The sequence below is a fragment of the Amblyraja radiata genome, chromosome 14, assembly GCF_010909765.2.
Source record: "Amblyraja radiata isolate CabotCenter1 chromosome 14, sAmbRad1.1.pri, whole genome shotgun sequence".
Lineage (NCBI taxonomy): Eukaryota > Metazoa > Chordata > Chondrichthyes > Rajiformes > Rajidae > Amblyraja > Amblyraja radiata.
Window position 1 is genome coordinate 57,591,088 of NC_045969.1, and position 20,709 is coordinate 57,611,796.

At 47.3% G+C, this 20,709-nt stretch overlaps 1 protein-coding gene across 1 annotated transcript; it reads left to right on the forward strand.

Moving 5' to 3' along the window:
• The first annotated feature begins 516 nt into the window (after positions 1–516).
• LOC116980838 (3 beta-hydroxysteroid dehydrogenase/Delta 5-->4-isomerase-like) lies at positions 517–13,503 on the forward strand. The gene is made up of 3 exons (XM_033033447.1): positions 517–739; positions 6,125–6,292; positions 12,544–13,503. Exons 1-3 carry the CDS (start codon positions 586–588, stop codon positions 13,350–13,352), a joined length of 1,131 nt encoding a protein of 376 aa, XP_032889338.1. The 5' UTR covers positions 517–585; the 3' UTR covers positions 13,353–13,503.
• The last annotated feature ends 7,206 nt before the right edge of the window (positions 13,504–20,709 follow it).

The window sequence follows — 20,709 nt, forward strand, 5'->3', positions numbered from 1 at the left end:
GAAAAGGGGGGTGTTGTTTACCTAAAATTGGAGAATTCGGTGTTTATATCTTTGGTTGTATGCTACCCAAATGGAATACGAGGTGCTGTTCCTCCAGCTTTTGTTCTCACCCCCACCTCTCTTTCATATTTCCCCCAGCTACTACAATCAGTCTGAAGAATGGACCTGACACGAAAAGTCGCCTATCCATGTTCTACAGTGAAGCTGCCTGACCTGCTGAGTTATTCCAGCATTTTGTGTCTTTTCAAAAAAAAATCTCTTCTGAGGCAGTCTTCAAGGATCAAAGATGATTTATTTCCACTCTGCTCATACACTATCTTCTGTGGCCATGAATTTAGTGGATATTTAGCGAAAGAATGATGTCATTTGTCCTTGTTGATAGCCTCCAGATGAATAGACAGGGCCATGGACGTGGCAGTCATTGAACAGTTAATCACAACTAGAAGCATTGCCATCATTTATTTGCATAAAGGAGGAGTCCTTTGGTATATAAACAGTAATGAACAGTATCCAAGCTACATAGCCAAAGCAACCTCCGCCTGACGGCTAGTGAACAACGTTGACTGTGAACACTAAATCAACACAATGTCTGTTTCTGGAGACATCTACCTTGTGACAGGAGGAAGTGGATTTCTTGGAAAGGTTATCATTGGACTTCTGATTGAGAAAGCTTGCGATGTCTCTGAGGTCAGATTGTTCGACAGAGTGATACACGCAGAACATGTGGCGAGTTTACAAGGTATGTGCTCCTTTACAGCGCGATTACTTGGTTCCACATTGTGAATGCTCCACTGCATAATCTCCTCAAGGGGTGGGGTGGGGGTGGGGGTTAATAGGCCGATAATTGAACAAAGGCCGGAGATGGACAAAACACAGAAGATGTGTGACAAAATGGGTTGAAGAGTTGTGAATTGTGAAAGCAGAGAAGGAATGTAGGTGGAAGGGGAGAGAGAAGGGCAAGTCCAGATGGGGATAGGAGGGGAGGAGGAAGAAGAGGGGTGTGGAAGAGAAAGGGGTGGGGGAGGGGGCATTGGAGGTTACCTAACATTGGAGAATACAATGTTCAACATTTGTGAATTTGGAATCTCCAATATTATTCGAACTGGATTGTTGTCGGGCAAGCATGGAATATTTGAAAACTCTTCCTCCATGAAATGTTATTATATTTATATGCTAACTACAGTAAGAAAGATTCCATTGTTCTGAAGTTTTGCATTGTTTTAAGTATCTCTAGCGTTAATGGTTATTTAGTTGTGGCCTTGATACCGAGAGTTGAATGATTTATACTGATCTGCAACGGAAACATTTCGTTAAAAAACAGACACAAATTGTTGGAGTAACTCAGTGGGTCAGGCTGGATCTCTGGAAAACATGGAAAAGTGACATTTTGGGTTGGGACCCTACTTCAGACTGATTTTGTGTGTGTGTGTCCAGGGGGGGGGGGGGGGGAGAAACCAGCAAGAGAGAATGGCAGGACAAAGCCTGGCAGATAATAGGTTGATACAGGTGAGGTGGTTTGCAGATAATAGGTTGATACAGGTGAGGTGGTTTGATAGGCAGATAGTTGGACCAAGGCCAAAGATGACAAGACAGGCGTGTGAAATAAAGGTTGAACAGTTGCCAATTGTGCAGTTTGAGGAAGGAATGTAGTCGGAAGGGGAGGGGAAGGGGAGAGATAGGTGCGAGTCCAGGTGGGGCAGAGGAGGGTGGAGGACGGGGGGAGGAATTAAGATGGGGTATATGGGGGAAGAAGGGAGAGAAGGAGGGTTATGTAGTTATGTAAAATTGGGAGAATTCATTGTTCATATCATTATGTTGTGTGTAAGTCACTCCAGCTACTCCAGCACGTTGAGTCGTATATTTTTTCCTCCCCTCCTCCATCTAACTGCCTGCAGAATCAGGTGGGCTCTGGGCTTACCCAATTTACCCTGGTAATCCATGGCAAGTTTACATTGGCAGTCCAGTCTCACTCACTGTCACCCCTAAAGGTGTTTGTCACTCTAACAATGTAATGGTCTCACCAAGATCGCTGTGCAGTAATGCTCATGCACTTATTATTAATCTGATGGAGTAGGACTTCACATTGTCACATCCGAAGAAGGGTCTCGACCTGAAACATCACCCATTCCTTCTCTCCAGAGATGCTGCCTGTCCCACTGTTACACCAGCATTTTGTGTCTATGTTTGACATATTGATTGATAGATACAGCATGGAAACAGGCCCTTCAGCCCACCCAGTCCATGCTTACCATTGATCACCCATTCACACACGTTGCATGTTATCCCGCCTTCTCATCCACTCCCTACCCACTAAAGGCAATTAACCTACACACCTGCATGTCTTTGGGATGTGGGAAGAAACTGGAGCATTCGGAGGAAACCCACACGGTCACAGGGAGAACGGAAAACTCAACACACAGACAGCACCCAAGATCAGGATCAAACCCGGGTCTCTGGCGCTGTGAGGCAGCTGCACTACCTGCTGCACCGGACAGTGGGAAAGAAGAAATGCATGGGACTCTTGCAGCAAACAAATATCTGAAATGATTCAAGGAACGTACTGAAATAAGAGGAATAGATTGGGTAGATGCACAGAGCCTCTTGCCCAGAGTAGGTGAATGAAGGACATAGGTTTAAGGTGAAGGGGAAAAGATTTAATAGGAATTTGAGGGGCAACTATTTCACACAAAGGTTGGTAGGTGTATGGAACAAGCTGCCAGAGCAGGTAGTTGAGGCTGGGACTATCCCAACATTTAAGAAACAGTTAGACAGGTACATGGATGGGACAGGTTTGGAGGAATATGGACTAAGCGCAGGCAGGTGGGACTAGTATAGCTGGGACATGTTGGCCGGTGTGGGCAAGTTGGGCAGAAGGGCCTGTTCCCACACTGTACCACTCTATGAATCTAGATTCAAGATTCAATTTAATTGTCACGTGTACTAATTAAGGTACAGTGAAATTTGAATTACCATACAGCCACACTAAGTAAAAAGCAAAAATACACACAGCACATAAAATAGAGTTTAACATAAACATCTACCGCAGTGGAATCCACATTCTTCACTGTGATAGAAGGCAATAAAGTTCAGTCATCTTCCTCCTTTGTTCACCCGTGGTCGGGACCTTTGAACGGGGCCGTTGCCGACAGACCCGCCGTTCAAGTGGTCGGAGCTCCAACACTAGCGATCCTCGGCAAAATATCCCAGGCTCCGCGATGGTAAAGCCCCTGTCCAACTTAGGAAACCTGAATGGAAACATTTGGAGACTTTGCGCCCCACCCAAGGTTTCCGTGCGGTTCCACTACCTGCAACCTCCGGCAACCACCTGCAACCTCCGGGAACCGCACGGAAACCTTGGGTGGGGCGCAAAGTCTCCAGAGGTTTCCGTTCAGGTTTCCTAAGTGGGACAGGGGCTTTAGTCCGCGCCACACCCGCAGCTGGAAGCTCCAGGCCCATCTCCAGGAAAGGCTGCATCACTCCACGTTGTAGGCTGCAGAGGGGGGGACGGAGACGCAACACGGAGAAAAATCGCATCTCCATCGAGGTAAGTGACTGGAAAATGTTTCCCCTGATTCCCCCTCCCCCGAACCCCCCACATAAAACATACTAAGATAAATTAAAACAAACATATAACTGTAAATAGCACAATCTATTGTGAGTTCAGTGCTGGATTTGAAGAGATTTCCCTGCCTGCAGCACTGGCTGGATGTTTATGGCACACATCCACAGATTCTGTCTGTTCCATTAGATGGTAAACTTTGCTCCAGAGAAACTAAATAGCTGTAGTTCAGATTATCCTTTGTGTGGACCAAGCAAAGCCTATATTTTACTGGAGTATTCAGTTATTAATCCTTGTCCTTGAACCCAGAGTGTCAGAAGGTTGTTTATGGTATGTGTGCTGAGAATGTCATCCAGCTTGCAGAGTGTGCAATGGCCTTGTACGATATGATACAGACCTCACAAGGAGCAAGGACTTCCTTTGGCAAGCTCTGCCAGTGCATTGTGCGTGAAGGGAACACAGCCTGTGTGATTTGTCCCTCAAACAGTTCTGGGCAGAGATGGCAATCAGCGTTCTGCTGCATGACTGGAGCCAAAGGGACCCGCTACCTGACAAGAGACCTGCTTAAAATGCAGCCGCCAGCCGGAGCGACTGCCAACCTCGCGTTTAGGATGTTACCACCAGGAACGCCGATGGAAAATCACCCATCAACTGTAGATATCTGGCCGGCAGGGGTGGGTAGGACCTGCGATCAGTACAGATGCAACAAGGGCAACACTGGGGAGCTGGATAATAAAGGGCCTGGATACAGTGGATGTGGAGAAGATGTTTCCACTAGTGGAAGAGTCTAGGACCAGAGGACCCAGCCTCAGAACAAAAGGACTTACGTTTAGAATGGAGATGAGAAGGATGGGGTTGAGAAGGAAAGGCAGATCAGCCATGATTGAATTTCGGAATAGACTTGATAGGCTGACTGGCCTACTTCTGCTCCTATGACTTACAGGATGAATGTCTTTAGCTAGAGGGTGGTGAATCTGTGGAATTCATTGCCCGAAATGGCGGTGGTGGGTAAGGCATTGGGTATTTTTAAAGTGGAGGTTGACAGGTTCTTGATTAGTTAGGGTGTCAACGGTTATAGGGAGAAGGCAGGGGAATGGGGTTGAGAGGGAAAACATATCAGCCATGAATGAATGGCGGAGCAGACTCGATGGTCCAAATGGTATTATTCTGCTATGTCTTATGGTGTAATGGGAGTGCAAACATTGGGGACAGCAAGGGAGGGAGGGCTGCTGGGGCAATGTTCTGCTATTGCCTGCCCGATATTAGGAGTGGCGACTAGTGACTGGGGGACCACAGCTGGGGATGGTGACGGTGAATGTGGACCACAGCTGGGGATGGTGATGGTGGGGATGGTGACGGTGAATGTGGACCACAGCTGGGGATGGTGATGGTGGGGATGGTGATGGTGAATGTGGACCACAGCTGGGGATGGTGATGGTGAATGTGGACCACAGCTGGGGATGGTGACGGTGAATGTGGACCACAGCTGGGGATGGTGACGGTGAATGTGGACCACAGCTGGGGATGGGGATGGGCAAGACTGAGGATTGAAATTCGCCGCTAAAGGTCCATGAACCATTTCCACATTTCCCAACGAAGTGTCTCTAGCCAACAATCGGCCTATCAGGCAACCTCCTTGCCTGAGGTCATCTGTGACCGCCCCCGATTTGCTCAGATGTATTTCTTTGCTTCCAGTTTTTTCCCCACTCTCTCTACTACAATCAGTCTGAAGGAGGGTCCTGAGCTGAAACATCATCTACTCGTGTTCTCCAGAGATGCTGCCTGATCCGCTGAGTTACTCCAGCACTCTGTGCCTTTCTCCGATTGAAATTGTCAATTGGGTGGCGATTGGCAAATGAAGGGGATCATCAGTTGGAGGCAGCCTGGGGTCTGGCAAACTGGTTGTTGGTCAGGAAGGGGTTTAAGGTGGGACTGTCATGCTGTGAGATAGCATTGGACAGATTGATACATGCAGAGGAAACGTTAACAGAGATATGGGCCAAATGTGGGCAGATGGGACTAGCGTAGATAGGGCATCTTGGCAGCATGAGCAAGTTAGGTTGGTGGCCATGTTTCCGTGCTGTATGTATTTACGACACAACCAACTGGTTAGTAAAAAAGGCACAAAGTGCTGTAGTTATAGATTTTCACTGAATGAATTTCACTATACCTAGGGACAGATGACAAGAAAGTACCACTGACTAACTCAGTGGGTCAGGCAGCATCTCTGGAGAACATGAGTAGGTGATGTTTTGAGTCGGGCCCCTTCTTCATACTGTTTCATATTGTGTTTTAAGATGAAACTTTAGTTCTCTCTGCCCATTTAGCTCAGCACCACACACCATCCCATGCTGAATGAACCGACAGATGACATTTTGTCCTATCAAGTGGAGCTATGCATGAGAAGCAAAGGTTCACCACTGAGAACCTGCAAAAGTATTTGCAAGTGTCTACAAAGCAAAATATACAAAGCAAGATCAGGTGGATCAAGTTCTCAAGTGCATGCGTGAACATGGATGTAATAAATCTAATGATTTTGTTTCCTTCATAACATTTGTTTTGCAGCTTTGGTTGGAGGCAGAATTAAGCTGAAGGTGATCCAAGGAGATCTGAGAGATAAAGAGGTCGTGTGGAAAGCCTGCCAGGGAGTTGACTGCGTGATTCACACCGCTTCCTTGATTGATGTCTGGGGTCACTTCAGCAATGAAGAAATAGAAGCTGTCAATGTTGAAGGTATAATAATAATAATAATGGATGGGATTTATATAGCGCCTTTCTAATACTCAAGGCGCTTTACATCGCATTATTCATTCACTCCTCAGTCACACTCGGTGGTGGTAAGCTACTTCTGTAGCCACAGCTGCCCTGGGGCAGACTGACGGAAGCGTGGCTGCCAATCTGCGCCTACGGCCCCTCCGACCACCACCAATCACTCACACACATTCACACACAGGCAAAGGTGGGTGAAGTGTCTTGCCCAAGGACACAACGACAGTATGCACTCCAAGCGGGATTCGAACCGGCTACCTTCCGGTTGCCAGCCGAACACTTAGCCCATTGTGCCATCTGTCGTCTAGTGTAACGTGAAGTGAAGGACAGCAAGTCATGGAAGGCTCCCCCATCCTAGTCATTGTACTAGTTTCACTGTCATCCTGCTGAGTTTCACTCTTTGTACTACTCATTATTATCTTCCTCACCGCTAGCAATGGGCCATTGTGGGCTCCACCTTTCCCTGATCATCGTTGTTGGCTTTGATATCTGCATATCTTTCATTAATTTGTTCTGTCTCCCACTTCCCCCTCCCCTGACTCTCAGTCTGAAGAAGGGTCTCGACCCAAAACGTCACCTATTGCTTTTCTCCAGAGATGCTGCCGGACTTGCTGAGTTAACCCAGCACTTTGTGTCTTATTTCTTTGTGCCCACACCGATTTGACAAATTTGCAGTTCACTTTTTTGCTTCCTATTCTGCAAATTTGGATGGATTGCAACACTAACATGTACCCATCATTCTGTGCTTGCAAACCCTAGAACAAAGCAATTGCAAGCTCTTAAAGCTGTCCAAGCTCACCATTTCACTGCAAGGTATAAAACCTTGTGTTTAGGATTTCACCCATTAATAGAACATAGAGTGTAACCAGGGGCAGAAAACCCGGGGGGGGGGGGGGGGGGGGGGGGGGGGGGGAGGGCCAGAGGGGACACATCCCCCCCATGTTTTGAGAGGTGGGGTACATCCCCCCCAAGTTTTTGTGATCCGGATTTTATAACCCGGTGAAATCACCGCTTTCCGCAAGGCAGTGGGGGTGGGACTGATGATCGAGGGCGCCAATTTGACGAGAGACATCGGTCATGAGGCAATGGGGGCGGGACATGATCATTCAGCGCGATGATTGGAAGAGGGAGGAGTGGGGGGGGGTGGGTGGGACTGAGGATAGAGCTCGATGAATGGAGGAGGGAGACGTGGCACAGACCTGCACCTCATCCGCAGCCAGGATCGATCCCGGCCGGGACTCCGGCGCTGTCTCGAGTACCCGCCCCCCACGGGTGGCCAGAGAGGTCGGCAGCAAAGATCCTCCGCTATAGGATCTTTGGTCGGGAGTTTGACGGGCGCGGTGCCCCCGGGCCCACAGCCAGTGCAGAGAAGCAGCGCTAAACCCAGCTCAACTCTGCCTGTCCCGCCAGGTGAGCCTACAGCCCTTCCTGGACTTGCGGGAAATACGGCCAGCAGGGAGAAGCAGCGCTGGTGTCCCGTCAGTCCAGACAGGGCTGTAGTTAACCCGGTGAGACAGGCAGAGTTGAGCTGCATTTAGTGCTGGATTGAACCTCCGAAGCCTCGCGTGTGTGTGTGTGTGTGTGTGTGTGTGTGTGTGTGTGTGTGTGTGTGTGTGTGTGTGTGTGTGTGTCTGTGTGTGTGTGTGTGTGTGTGTGTGTGTGTGTGTGTGTGTGTGTGTGTGTGTGTGTGTGTGTGTGTCTGTGTCTGTGTCTGTGTCTGTGTCTGTGTGTGTGTGTGTGTGTGTGTGTGTGTGTGTGTGTGTGTGTGTGTGTGTGTGTGTGTGTGTGTGTGTGTGTGTGTGTGTGCGCGCGTGGCCACCAAAAATTGTGTCCCCCAGTCCCCTCCATGTTTTGATAGCGAGTTCCGCTCTTGAGTATAACAGCACAAGAACGCACCCTTCAGCCCACGATGTCTGTGCCAAACATGGTGGCAATACCATAGTTGATCTACCTGCGTATAATCCATATCCCCCCATTCCCTGCATATCATATGCCTATCCAAAAGTCTTCTATGGTATTGGATATCGTTTCTGCCTCAACCACCAACCCTGGAGGCATGTTCCAGGCACTCACCACGCTCCCAAGTAACAAACTTGCCCCATACATCTCCTTTAAACTTTGCTCATCTCACCTTCAAGCTATGGCCTCTAGTCTTTGACATTTCCACCCTGGAAAAAAGGTTCTGACTGTCTATCCTATCTATGCCTCTCCTCATTTTATATACTTCTATCAGGTCTCCCCTCAACCCTCAACCTCTGACGTTCCAGAGAAAACAATCAAAGTTTAGTTTAGTTTAGTTTGGAGAACTAGCGCGGAAACAGGCCCTTCGGCCCACTGGGTCCGCGCCGACCAGCGATCCCTGCACATTAACACTATCCTACACCCACTTGGGACAATTTTTTACATTTACCAAGCCAAATTACCGACAAACCTGTACGTCTTTGGAATGTGGGAGGAAACCGAAGATCCCGGAGAAAACCCACGCAGGTCACAGGGCGAATGTACAAACTCCGTACAGACAGCACCCATAGTCAGGATCGAACCCGAGTCTCCGGCACTGCATTCACTATAAGGCAGCAATTCTACCGCTGTGCCACCGTGACCGAGTCTGTCCAGCATCTCCCTGCAGCTGATGCCGATAATACAGGCGGCATTCTGATATATTGCACATGTTTCGGTCACTAATGCTTTTACCCCCAGGGTGAAATACAGACCATCTACTCAATGGTGTTGGATATCGTTTCTGCCTCATCCACCAACCCTGGAGGCATGTTCCAGGCACTCACCACACTCCTACGTCATATCTGTTTGGCTCTGAGATCTATTGGAATGGTTGCCTCTCATGTTAGGAATGTCTGGTTAGAAACTGAGTGTGCCTTGTGAACGAGGTTCCCCATAGACCTAACATGCCTTGCGGCGTGGACTTTTTTATTAACCACCCAATTGGGATGTTTGCCTAGGCTGGGTGAACTCAGCTCAACCCGCTGAGTTCTCCCAGTGTTCAGTTTTTGTGTTCCAGATTCCAGCCTCTGCAGTTCCCTTTTGTATTCAATTAATTGCAATATACGTAGAAACAAGGAACTACAGATGCTGATTTACCAAGTGCCGGAGTAACTCAGCGGGTCAGGCAGCATCCCTGGAGAGTATGTATAGATTTCATTGCGTTAGGACCCTTTTTCAGACTGGAGAAGGGTCCTGACCTGAAACATCACCTATCCAATAACAACCTCTGGTTCAACAATGCTTAAATCTGATATTGCATGGTATACTCAGTTCCTAACCAGTCAGTTCCAAAATGTGGCCTCACCAATGTCTTATACACCTGTAACATGATCTCCCAACTTATATACTCAATACTCAGACTGATGAAGTCCAATTAAACTTTGCTCCTCTCACCTTCAAGCTATGGCCGCCAGTATTTGACATTTCCACCCTGGGAAAAAGGTTCTGACTGTCTATCCTATCTATGCCTCTCCTCATTTTATATACTTCTATCAGGTCTCCCCTCAACCCTCAACCTCTGACGTTCCAGGGAAAACAATCCAAGTTTAGTTTAGTTTAAAGATACACCAGCGATCCCCGCACATTAACACTATCCTACACCCACGAGGGACAATTTTTTTACATTTACCAAGCCAATTAACCTACAAACCTGTATGTGTTTGGAGTGTGGGAGGAAACCGAAGATCTCGGAGAAAACCCACGCTGGTCACGGGGAGAACGTACAAACTCCGTACAGACGGCACCCATAGTCAGGATCGAACCCGGGTCTCCGGCGCTGCATTCGCTGTAAGGCAGCAACTCTACCGCTGCCCCACCGTGACCGCCACTGTGACCGAGTTTGTCCAACCTCTCCCTGCAGCTGATGCCCATAATCCAGGCAGCATTCTGGTATATTGCAAATGTTTTGGTCACTAATGCTTTTACCCCCATGGTGAAATACAGACCATCTACTCAACTAGCTTGATGGCCTACGTCATATCTGTTTGGCTCTGAGATCTATTGGAATGGTTGCCTCTCATGTTAAGAATGTCTGGTTAGAAACTGAGTGTGCCTTGTGAACTAGGTTCCCGCGTGGACTTTTTTATTAACCACCCATTGGGACGTTTGCCTAGGCTGGGTGAACTCAGCTCAACCCGCTGAGTTCTCCCAGTGTTCAGTTCTTGTGTTCCAGATTCCAGCCTCTGCAGTTCCCTTTTGTATTCAATTAATAGCAATATCCGTAGAAACAAGGAACTACAGATGCTGATTTACCAAGGAAAGACACAAAGTGCTGGAATAACTCAGCGGGTCAGGCAGCATCCCTGGAGAGTATGGATAGATTTCATTGCGTTAGGACCCTTTTTCAGACTGGAGAAGGGTCCTGACCTGAAACATCACCTATCCAATAACAACCTCTGGTTCAACAATGCTTAAAACTCATATTGCATGGTATACTCAGTTCCTAACCAGACAGTTCCAAAATGTGGCCTCACCAATGTCTTATACACCTGTAACATGATCTCCCAACTTATATACTCAATACTCAGACTGATGAAGACCTATGTGCCTTTTAACTGCAGTTGTACAGGGTCTTGGTGAGACCACACCTGGAGTATTGCGTACAGTTTTGGTCTCCTAATCTGAGGAAAGACATTATTGCCATAGAGGGAGTACAGAGAAGGTTCACCAGACTGATTCCTGGGATGTCAGGACTTTCATATGAAGAAAGACTGGATAGACTCGGCTTGTACTCGCTAGAATTTAGAAGATTGAGGGGGGATCTTATAGAAACTTACAAAATTCTTAAGGGGTTGGACAGGCTAGATGCAGGAAGATTGTTCCCGATGTTGGGGAAGTCCAGAACAAGGGGTCACAGTTTAAGGATACGGGGGAAGTATTTAAGGACCGGGATGAGAAAAACATTTTTCACGCAGTGGTGAATGTGTGGAATTCTTTGCCACAGAAGGTAGTTGAGGCCAGTTCATTGGCTATATTTAAGAGGGAATTAGATGTGGCCCTTGTGGCTAAAGGGATCAGGGGGTATGGAGAGAAGGCAGGTACAGGATACTGAGTTGGATGATCAGCCATGATCATATTGAATGGCGGTACAGGCTCGAAGGGCCGAATGGCCTCCTCCTGCACCTATTTTCTATGTTGCTATGTTAACCACTGCTACCTGTGACGCTACTTTGAAGGAACTGTGTACTTGCACTCCTCGATCCCTCTGCTTGACAACATTCCCCAAAGCCCTAGTCAAAGTATTGTCGGGTTATTGAGTTTAGAAGTTAGGATATTATGTTATAATTGTACAAGATATTGGTAGGGCCGCACTTGGAGTATCGTGTTCAATTTTGGTCATCTTGTTATAGGAAATATGTTGTTATGCTGAAATAGTACAGAGAAGATCCATGAGGATGTTGCCAGGACTTGAAGTCATGAGCAAAAGGGAGAGGTTGGGCAAGATAGGACCTTATTTGTTGGAGTGCAGGGGGCTGAGGGGTGATGTTATAGAGGTGTATAAGAGGGGAATAGATAGTGTGAATGCATAGAGTCTCTTACCCGGGGTTGGGGAATCAAGAACCAGTGGGCATAAGTTCAGGGGGAGAGGGAGGTGGATATATGGAACGAGCTGCCAGAGGTGGTAGGTGAGACTGATAATACAATAACATATAAATGACATTTGGACAGATACATGGCAGGAAAGATTGGGAGGAATATGGGCCAAACGCAAGCAGATAGGACTAGTGGAGATGGGGCATGGTCAGCATGGGCATGTTGGGGTGAAGGGCCTGTTTTTGTGCTGTGTGACTCTCAACATTTATTAATAAGTATTCTTTTAGAGATACAGCATGGAAACAGGCCCTTTGGCCCACCAAGTCCGCCCGACCAGCGATCCCCGCACATTTACGCTATCCTACACACACTCGGGACAATTTTACATTTATAACAAGCCAATTAATTAGCCTAGAAACCTGCACATCTTTGGAGTGTGGGAGGAAACCGAAGATCTCGGAGAAACCCCACACGGTCATGGGGAGAACGTACAAACTCCGCACAGATAAGCACCTGCAGTCAGAATTGAACCCGGGTATCTGGGGGCTGTGAGGCAGTAGCTCTACCCGCTACTCCACCGTGCCGCCCTTTACCTATTGAGGTTATTTCTTGTTCATTGTTTAAGAGCCGTTTGTGTTTCTAATCTACTCTGTGTGATGTTGTTGGATTTATTTTGGCAGGAAGTCAGTTCTTGCTGGAGACCTGCATTGGGCAGAATGTTAAGCGCTTGATCTACACCAGCAGTGTGGAGGTGGTGGGGCCCAACACAAGAGGTGATCCCATCTGCAATGGGGACGAAGACACGGTGTACACCAGCAAACTGAAGTTTCTGTACAGCAGAACCAAATATGTGGCAGAGCAATTAATACTAAAGGCAAATGGGTCCAGCCTACCTAATGGTGAGCCGATGGTGACGTCTGCCTTACGGCCCATGTACATCTACGGTGAGAATAGTCGCTTCCTCCTGGCACATTTGGATGACGGAATCACCAACGGGAACGTCCTGCAGAGAACATCCAAGAAGCAGGCTCTTGTGAATCCGGTCTATGTAGGCAACGCGGCTTGGGCCCATGTTACATTGGCCAGAGCTATGAAAGAAGAGGGCAAGAAGGAGATAGTTGGTGGGAAGTTTTATTACATTACAGATGACACTCCACACATGAGCTACTCAGATTTTAACCAAGAGTTGATGAGCTTTCTGGGGTTCTCGCTTCAACCACATCTCCTCATGCCTCTGCCGCTCTTCTACTTTGTCGCCTACTTAATGAAGATGCTGGAGTTTCTGCTCAGGCCTTTTGTCAAGTATGTGCCCAAAACAAGCCCACAGCTCATCACAATGCTGAACACCACGTTCATCTTTACCAGCGACAAAGGGCGGAATGACTTTGACTATGCCCCACTCTACAGCTGGGAAGTGGCAAAAGGAAAGACCATGGCCTGGTTGGCCTCCGTTGCACAAGAGCGAAGAGAGTTTTTAAACAGGAAGTAACACCTACCCTGCCTGAAGCCTGAACGTTAGTGGGTAGAAGTTTGACGTCTGAGTGGTTTATCTGGTTAAAGTCTTCACAAACAATTTGTTGTCACTTGTATAATGTGGTTGGAATTTAAAGGCGGAGTACTCCCTCATCACTTGCCATTCATATAACCATATAATATAACCATATAATAATTACAGCACGGAAACAGGCCATCTCGACCCTTCTAGTCCGTGCCGAACACGTATTCTCCCCTAGTCCCATATACCTGCGCTTAGACCATAACCCTCCATTCCTTTCCCGTCCATATAACTATCCAATTTATTTTTAAATGATAAAAACGAACCTGCCTCCACCACCTTCCCTGGAAGCTCATTCCACACAGCCACCACTTTCTGAGTAAAGAAGTTCCCCCTCATGTTACCCCTAAACTTCTGTCCCTTAATTCTCAAGTCATGTCCCCTTGTTTGAATCTTCCCTACTCTCAGTGGGAAAAGCTTATCCACGTCAACTCTGTCTATCCCTCTCATCATTTTAAAGACCTCTATGAAGTCCCCCCTTAACCTTCTGCACTCCAAAGAATAAAGCCCTAACTTGTTCAACCTTTCTCTGTAACTTAATTGCTGAAACCCAGGCAACATTCTAGTAAATCTCCTCTGTACTCTCTCTATTTTGTTGACATCCTTCCTATAATTAGGCGACCAAAATTGTACACCATACTCCAGAATTGGCCTCACCAATGCCTTGTACAATTTTAACATTACATCCCAACTTCTATACTCAATGCTCTGATTTATAAAGGCCAGCACACCAAAAGCTTTCTTTACCACCCTATCTACATGAGAAGTTACCATCGGACAAAGACATTGGAGCAGAATTAGGCCATTCGGCCCATCGAGTCTACTGGGTTACAAGTCCACAGTACTTTAGAATGGTCACCCTGACAGGTAGTGATTATAGATATTTCTATGGATAATATCTGCAGGTGATAATAAATACCCTAACCTAACCTAAACCCAGTTTCAATTTGTTGACAATTGATGTCGAATTGGAAACGTTAATATAGGGTATAGAATCTTGAGTATGATTTGATCCAAGTTAAGTCCTATTCAGCGGTCATAGAGCGGTACAACATGGAGGCAAGCCCTTCGGACAGACGTCCATGCTGACCAAGTTGGCATACTAGGCTTGTCCCATTTGCCTGCGTTTGGTCCACAGCCCTCCAAACCCTTCGTAGAACCACTTGCAGATCTAATCATCGTGGAAACATTCTTTGCTAGTCTATCCAATCATTTGCACATATCCTAGGAGTGTTTATATAGAACTATACAGCACAGGAACAGGCCCTTCAGCCCACAATGTCTGTGTCAAGCATGATGCCAAGGTAAACTTTTCTCTGCCTGTATGTGATCCACGTCCCTCCTTCCTTATCTGCCTGTGTAAAAGCCTCTTGAAACGCCACTGTGGTATCTATCTCCACCACCGGCCCTGTGTAACTGTACATCACTGAGTAACCTTTAACCGTGACTATTTGTTTTTGAAGGCAGAGACCACACGGACAGATCACTCAACCAGTGCGAGATTTATGACAGTGGAAATATTTATACTCAACAACGCCTGCTGCCCCCCCTGGGAGAGCGGAAGACTTTGTCCACAGTGTGATCTGCAGATTTTCCTTGGCACCAGTCATGACCTGGTCTGAGGGTGACGTCCCAACTACAGAGAGTCCTCCAGGCAAATGTAAACCCCTCGGGCACGTGCAAACCAGCACAGCTCATTCTTTCATCAATCTCCCCGGCTGGCTGCTTCGACATGGCTGCTGCCCCATATGTAATCTCCCCCAGCCCTGGGACAGCTGCTTCCCCTGTACTAATACACGGTCACCTCCCACCCCCCACTAGCATCCTCGTTAAAATTACATATCAGATATGTCATGGCAAAGCAAGGAATCACTGCTCACGGTCTGTGATTTAACTCTTCCCCAACATCCAGGCACTCACCACTCTCTGTGTGAAATACTTGCTGTTGGTAGAATGTGGCAGATCTTAGAGTGCTGGTTCCAGAGGAGGATTTTATTGTCAACGTTTCAATGTTATTTTATTGTCGCATGGATTTCAGTGGAGTGAATATTTTTTTTTGTGTGTGCAGTTTATACACAATCTTACTATACATAAGCACAATAAAACTTACGTACATACAAGAGTGTAAGGCAGTAGATTACACTCAGGCAGTACATAAGAGTCGCCATGTTTCCAGTGTCATTTTGTACCTTCAAGTACAAAGTTGCTAAAAATGTGGTCTCAACTTGGCCGTAAAGGCCCGTTGTCCTGGCGATGGCACCAGGTCGGAGTTGCAGGGGTCAGCCTGGCCAGGCGATGTGTCCGTGTCCTCCTCCACGGCTCCGCCGCTCCACACGTGATGTGTGAGGTGTCAGGATCGAGGCCTCAGTACAGTAGGCCACGGGAGGCCCTACAGCAGCCTGGGGCTTGATTAGATCAGGCGCGACTTGCAGTGGCATGGAGCGGCGGAGCCGTGGAGGAGGACACGGACACATCGCCTGGCCAGGCTGACCTTGCCTTAGTCCACCACCACTTAGTCCCTTGCCTTAGTCCACCACCACTCCAACTCCGTGAGGGTTTGTAGGTTTATCGCTCAGTAAATTGCCCCTAGTGTGTAGGCAGTGGATGAGACAATGTGATAACAGAAAACGAGTGTGAATAGGTGATCAATGGTCGGCATGCACTCGGTGGGCTGAAGGGCCTGTTTCCACGTTATATCGCTAAACTAAATGCTGTGCGTGCCAGCAATGCCCACAACCCAGGAATGAATAGTAATAAAAAAAATCTTATACATAAGGGTTAAAAATACACAATTTTACAATATTGAGCTAACCACTGGATTATAACAAAAGCAGACATCACATTGATATTTAATTAGCAAAGTCTTCGAACAAATATCAAATGTAGCACATTAATAATCAGCTATTTTATATCAAAATATTAGTTTTGCTTTATCTCAGCAGTTTGGCTGGGCTTGTATGTTTCTAGTTTGGTTACAGTCTGAAGAAGGATTCCAACCCAAAACCTCACCTATCCATGTTCTCCAGAGACTCTGTCTGACCTGCTGAATTACTCCAGCATTTAGCCTTGTACTCAAAGATTGTAGCATCTACGGTTCCATGTGTCTCTGACTTGGTTATAGTGATGTGTTGGGGATTCACTCCTTGTGTATCAATTTATGTACTCGCTGTGGATAAATTGCAGAGATTTAAATCAATCAAGCTATTTTGTCGTGGGATTAATAGAGGAAATGTAGCTGCCACTTGCCACGAGAAGAATGGGAAGCCCTGGAGGATAGACCTTGCAATCTGTGCAGACTTAAAGATCACCACCCCTACAATCATAGAGATTTACATTCCCTGTAACCATAATTCACATTTATGTACCGTATCAATTATGAATTGCACATGGTACAACTAAATTTAAAAGTCAATCCCACGGTGCGATTCACAAGAGCAATTTTAAATATATAAGAAAAGAATATATATATATATTTAAAAAAAAAATTATATATCTATATCTATCTATCTATCTATCTATCTATCTATCTATCTATCTATCTATCTATCTATCTATCTATCTATCTATCTATCTATCTATCTATCTATCTATCTATCTATCTATCTATCTATCTATCTATCAATATATAAAACTCTCGTCCCATCCGTCTGGCTGCCGTCCGGATCCCTTTCTGCCTTTCGATTCGTTCCCGCCGTGCGATGTCACAATGCCCGATGCTCGCAGACGTCCAATCGCAATGCCCGACGCTCGCAGACGTCCAATCGGAATGGATCCATTTACATGTACGGCTTCCGGCCGCATTTCTTCCTTTGATTCCCTGCAACTCCGAAACCAGACGCAGAATCGCCGACATCTTTTCCATTTCGGTAGAGATTTCACTTTTCTTTCTAAGTATCCGCTCCTCATTACATTTCGTCGTGTTTAAGTACACGTTTTTAATCAAATCCTTCCCCCCACCCCCCCCCAATATTTCAAAACTAAACTGGCTTCTCACCCATAGAATCAGCACCAGCCCCAGCCCCTGGTGAACGTTCCATCGTGTGATGTCACAATGCCCGATGCTCACAGATGTCCAATCGGAATGGATTCATTTACATATGCCTTTGCAGGAGCACAAGCACTTGGTGAACGTTCCATTGTGTGATGTCACAATGCCCAATGTTCAAATACATTGTTGCCATAGAGGGAGTACAGAGAAGGTTCACCAGACTGATTCCTGGGATGTCAGGACTTTCATATGACGAAAGACTGGATAGACTCGGCTTGTACATGCTAGAATTTAGAAGATTGAGGGGGTATCTTATAGAAATGTACAAAATTCTTAAGGGGTTGGACAGGCTAGATGCAGGAAGATTGTTCCAGATGTTGGGGAAGTCCAGAACAAGGGGTCACAGTTTAAGGATAAGGGGTAAATCTTTTAGGACCGAGATGAGAAAAACATTTTTCACACAGAGAGTGGTGAATCTCTGGAATTCACTGGCACAGAAGGTAGTTGAGGCCTGTTCATTGGCTGTATTTAAGAGGGAGTTAGATGTGGCCCTTGTGGCTAAAGGGATCAGGGGGTATGGAGAGAAGGCAGGTACAGGATACTGAGTTGGATGATCAGCCACGATCATATTGAATGGTGGTGCAGGCTCGAAGGGCCGAATGGCCTACTCCTGCACTTAATTTCAATGGTTCTATGTTTCCCTCTCTCACCCCTCTCCCTCTCCCACCCATCCCTCTCTCCCCCACCCCCTTCCCTCTCTACCCCACCCCCTTCCCTCTCTCCACCCGCCCCCTTCCTCCTACCCCTCTGTCCCTCTTCCATCACTCCCCCTACCCCTCTCCTCCTCCCTCCCCACTCTTCCACCTCTCCCCCTTCCCCCTCCACTCTCCCTCCCCACTCTTTCCCCTCTCTCACCCCCCTCTCCCTCCTCCTCCTCCCTACCTCCCCATCCTCCCCCTCCCCCACATCTCTCTCCCCATCCCCCTCTCTCACCCCCTACCCCGCTCTCCTTTCCCTCCCAAATCTGTCCCGTTTCCTCCACCTCCTCTCCCCTCCCTCCCCTCTTCACATCCCCCCTCCCCCCACCTGTGTGTTTGGGGGGTGGTTAATGTGAGTTTGATGCCGCAGCCCCCCCTCCCCCCCCCCGCAAAACGCCGCTGGGGAAACAGACCCAACGGGTCTGCACTTGGTCTAGTTAATATATAAAACTCTCGCCCCATCCGTCCGGCTGGCGTCCGGATCCCTTTCTGCCTTTCGATTCGTTCCCGCCGTGCGATGTCACAATGCCCGATGCTCGCAGATGTCCAATCGCAATGCCCGACGCTCGCAGACGTCCAATCGGAATGGATCCATTTACATGTACGGCTTCCGGCCGCATTTCTTCCTTTGATTCCCTGCAACTCCGAAACCAGACGCAGAATCGCCGACATCTTTTCCATTTCGGTAGAGATTTCACTTTTCTTTCTAAGTATCCGCTCCTCATTACATTTCGTCGTGTTTAAGTACACGTTTTTAATCAAATCCTTCCCCCCCCCCCCCAATATTTCAAAACTAAACTGGCTTCTCACCCATAGAATCAGCACCAGCCCCAGCCCCTGCTGAACGTTCCATCGTGTGATGTCACAATGCCCAATGTTCACATATGTCCAATCGGAATGGATTCATTTACATATGCCTATGCAGGAGCCCCAGCCAATGGTGAACGTTCCATCGTGTGATGTCACAATGCCCAATGCTCAAAGACATCGTTGCCATAGAGAGGGAGTACAGAGAAGGTTCACCAGACTGATTCCTGGGATGTCAGGATTTTCATATGAAGAAAGACTGGATAGACTCGCCTTGTACTCGCTAGATTTTAGAAGATTAAGGGGGTATCTTATAGAAACGTATAAAATTCTTAAGGGGTTGGACGGGCTAGATGCAGAAAGATTGTTCCGGATGTTGGGGAAGACCAGAACAAGGGGTCAAAGTTTAAGGATAAGGGGGAAAGCAGAATCGCCGACATCTTTTCCATTTCGGTAGAGATTTCACTTTTCTTTCTAAGTATCCGCTCCTCATTACATTTCGTCGTGTTTAAGTGCACGTTTTTAATCAAATCCTTCTCCCCCCCCCCCCCCCCCCAATATTTCAAAAATAAACTGGCTTCTCACCCATAGAAGCAGCCCCAGCCCCAGCCCCAGCCCCTGGTGAACGTTCCATCGTGTGATGTCACAATGCCCGATGCTCACAGATGTCCAATCGGAATGGATTCATTTACATGTACGGCTTCCGGCCGCATTTCTTCCTTTGATTCCCTGCAACTCCGAAACCAGACGCAGAATCGCCGACATCTTTTCAGTTTCGGTAGATTTCACTTTTCTTTCTAAGTATCCGCACCTCATTACATTTCGTCGTGTTTAAGTACACGTTTTTAATCAAATCCTTCCCCCCACCCCCCCCCCAATATTTCAAAACTAAACTGGCTTCTCACCCATAGAAGCAGCACCAGCCCCAGCCCCTGGTGAACGTTCCATCGTGTGATGTCACAATGCCCGATGCTCACAGATGTCCAATCGGAATGGATTCATTTACATATGCCTTTGCAGGAGCACAAGCACTTGGTGAACGTTCCATTATGTGATGTCACAATGCCCAATGTTCAAATACATTCTTGCCATAGAGGGAGTACAGAGAAGGTTCACCAGACTGATTACTGGGATGTCAGGACTTTCATATGACGAAAGACTGGATAGACTCGGCTTGTACATGCTAGAATTTAGAAGCTTGAGGGGGTATCTTATAGAAACGTACAAAATTCTTAAGGGGTTGGACAGGCTAGATGCAGGAAGATTGTTCCAGATGTTGGGGAAGTCCAGAACAAGGGGTCACAGTTTAAGGATAAGGGGTAAATCTTTTAGGACCGAGATGAGAAAAACATTTTTCACACAGAGAGTGGTGAATCTCTGGAATTCACTGCACAGAAGATAGTTGAGGCCTGCTCATTGGCTGTATTTAAGAGGGAGTTAGATGTGGCCCTTGTGGCTAAAGGGATCAGGGGGTATGGAGAGAAGGCAGGTACAGGATACTGAGTTGGATGATCAGCCACGATCATATTGAATGGTGGTGCAGGCTCGAAGGGCCGAATGGCCTACTCCTGCACTTAATTTCAATGGTTCTATGTTTCCCTCTCTGCACCCCTCTCCCTCTCCCACCTATCCCTCTCTCCCCCACCCCCCTTCCCTCTCTACGCCACCCCCTTCCCTCTCTCCACCCGCCCCCTTCCTCCTACCCCTCTGTCCCTCTTCCATCACTCCCCCTACTACC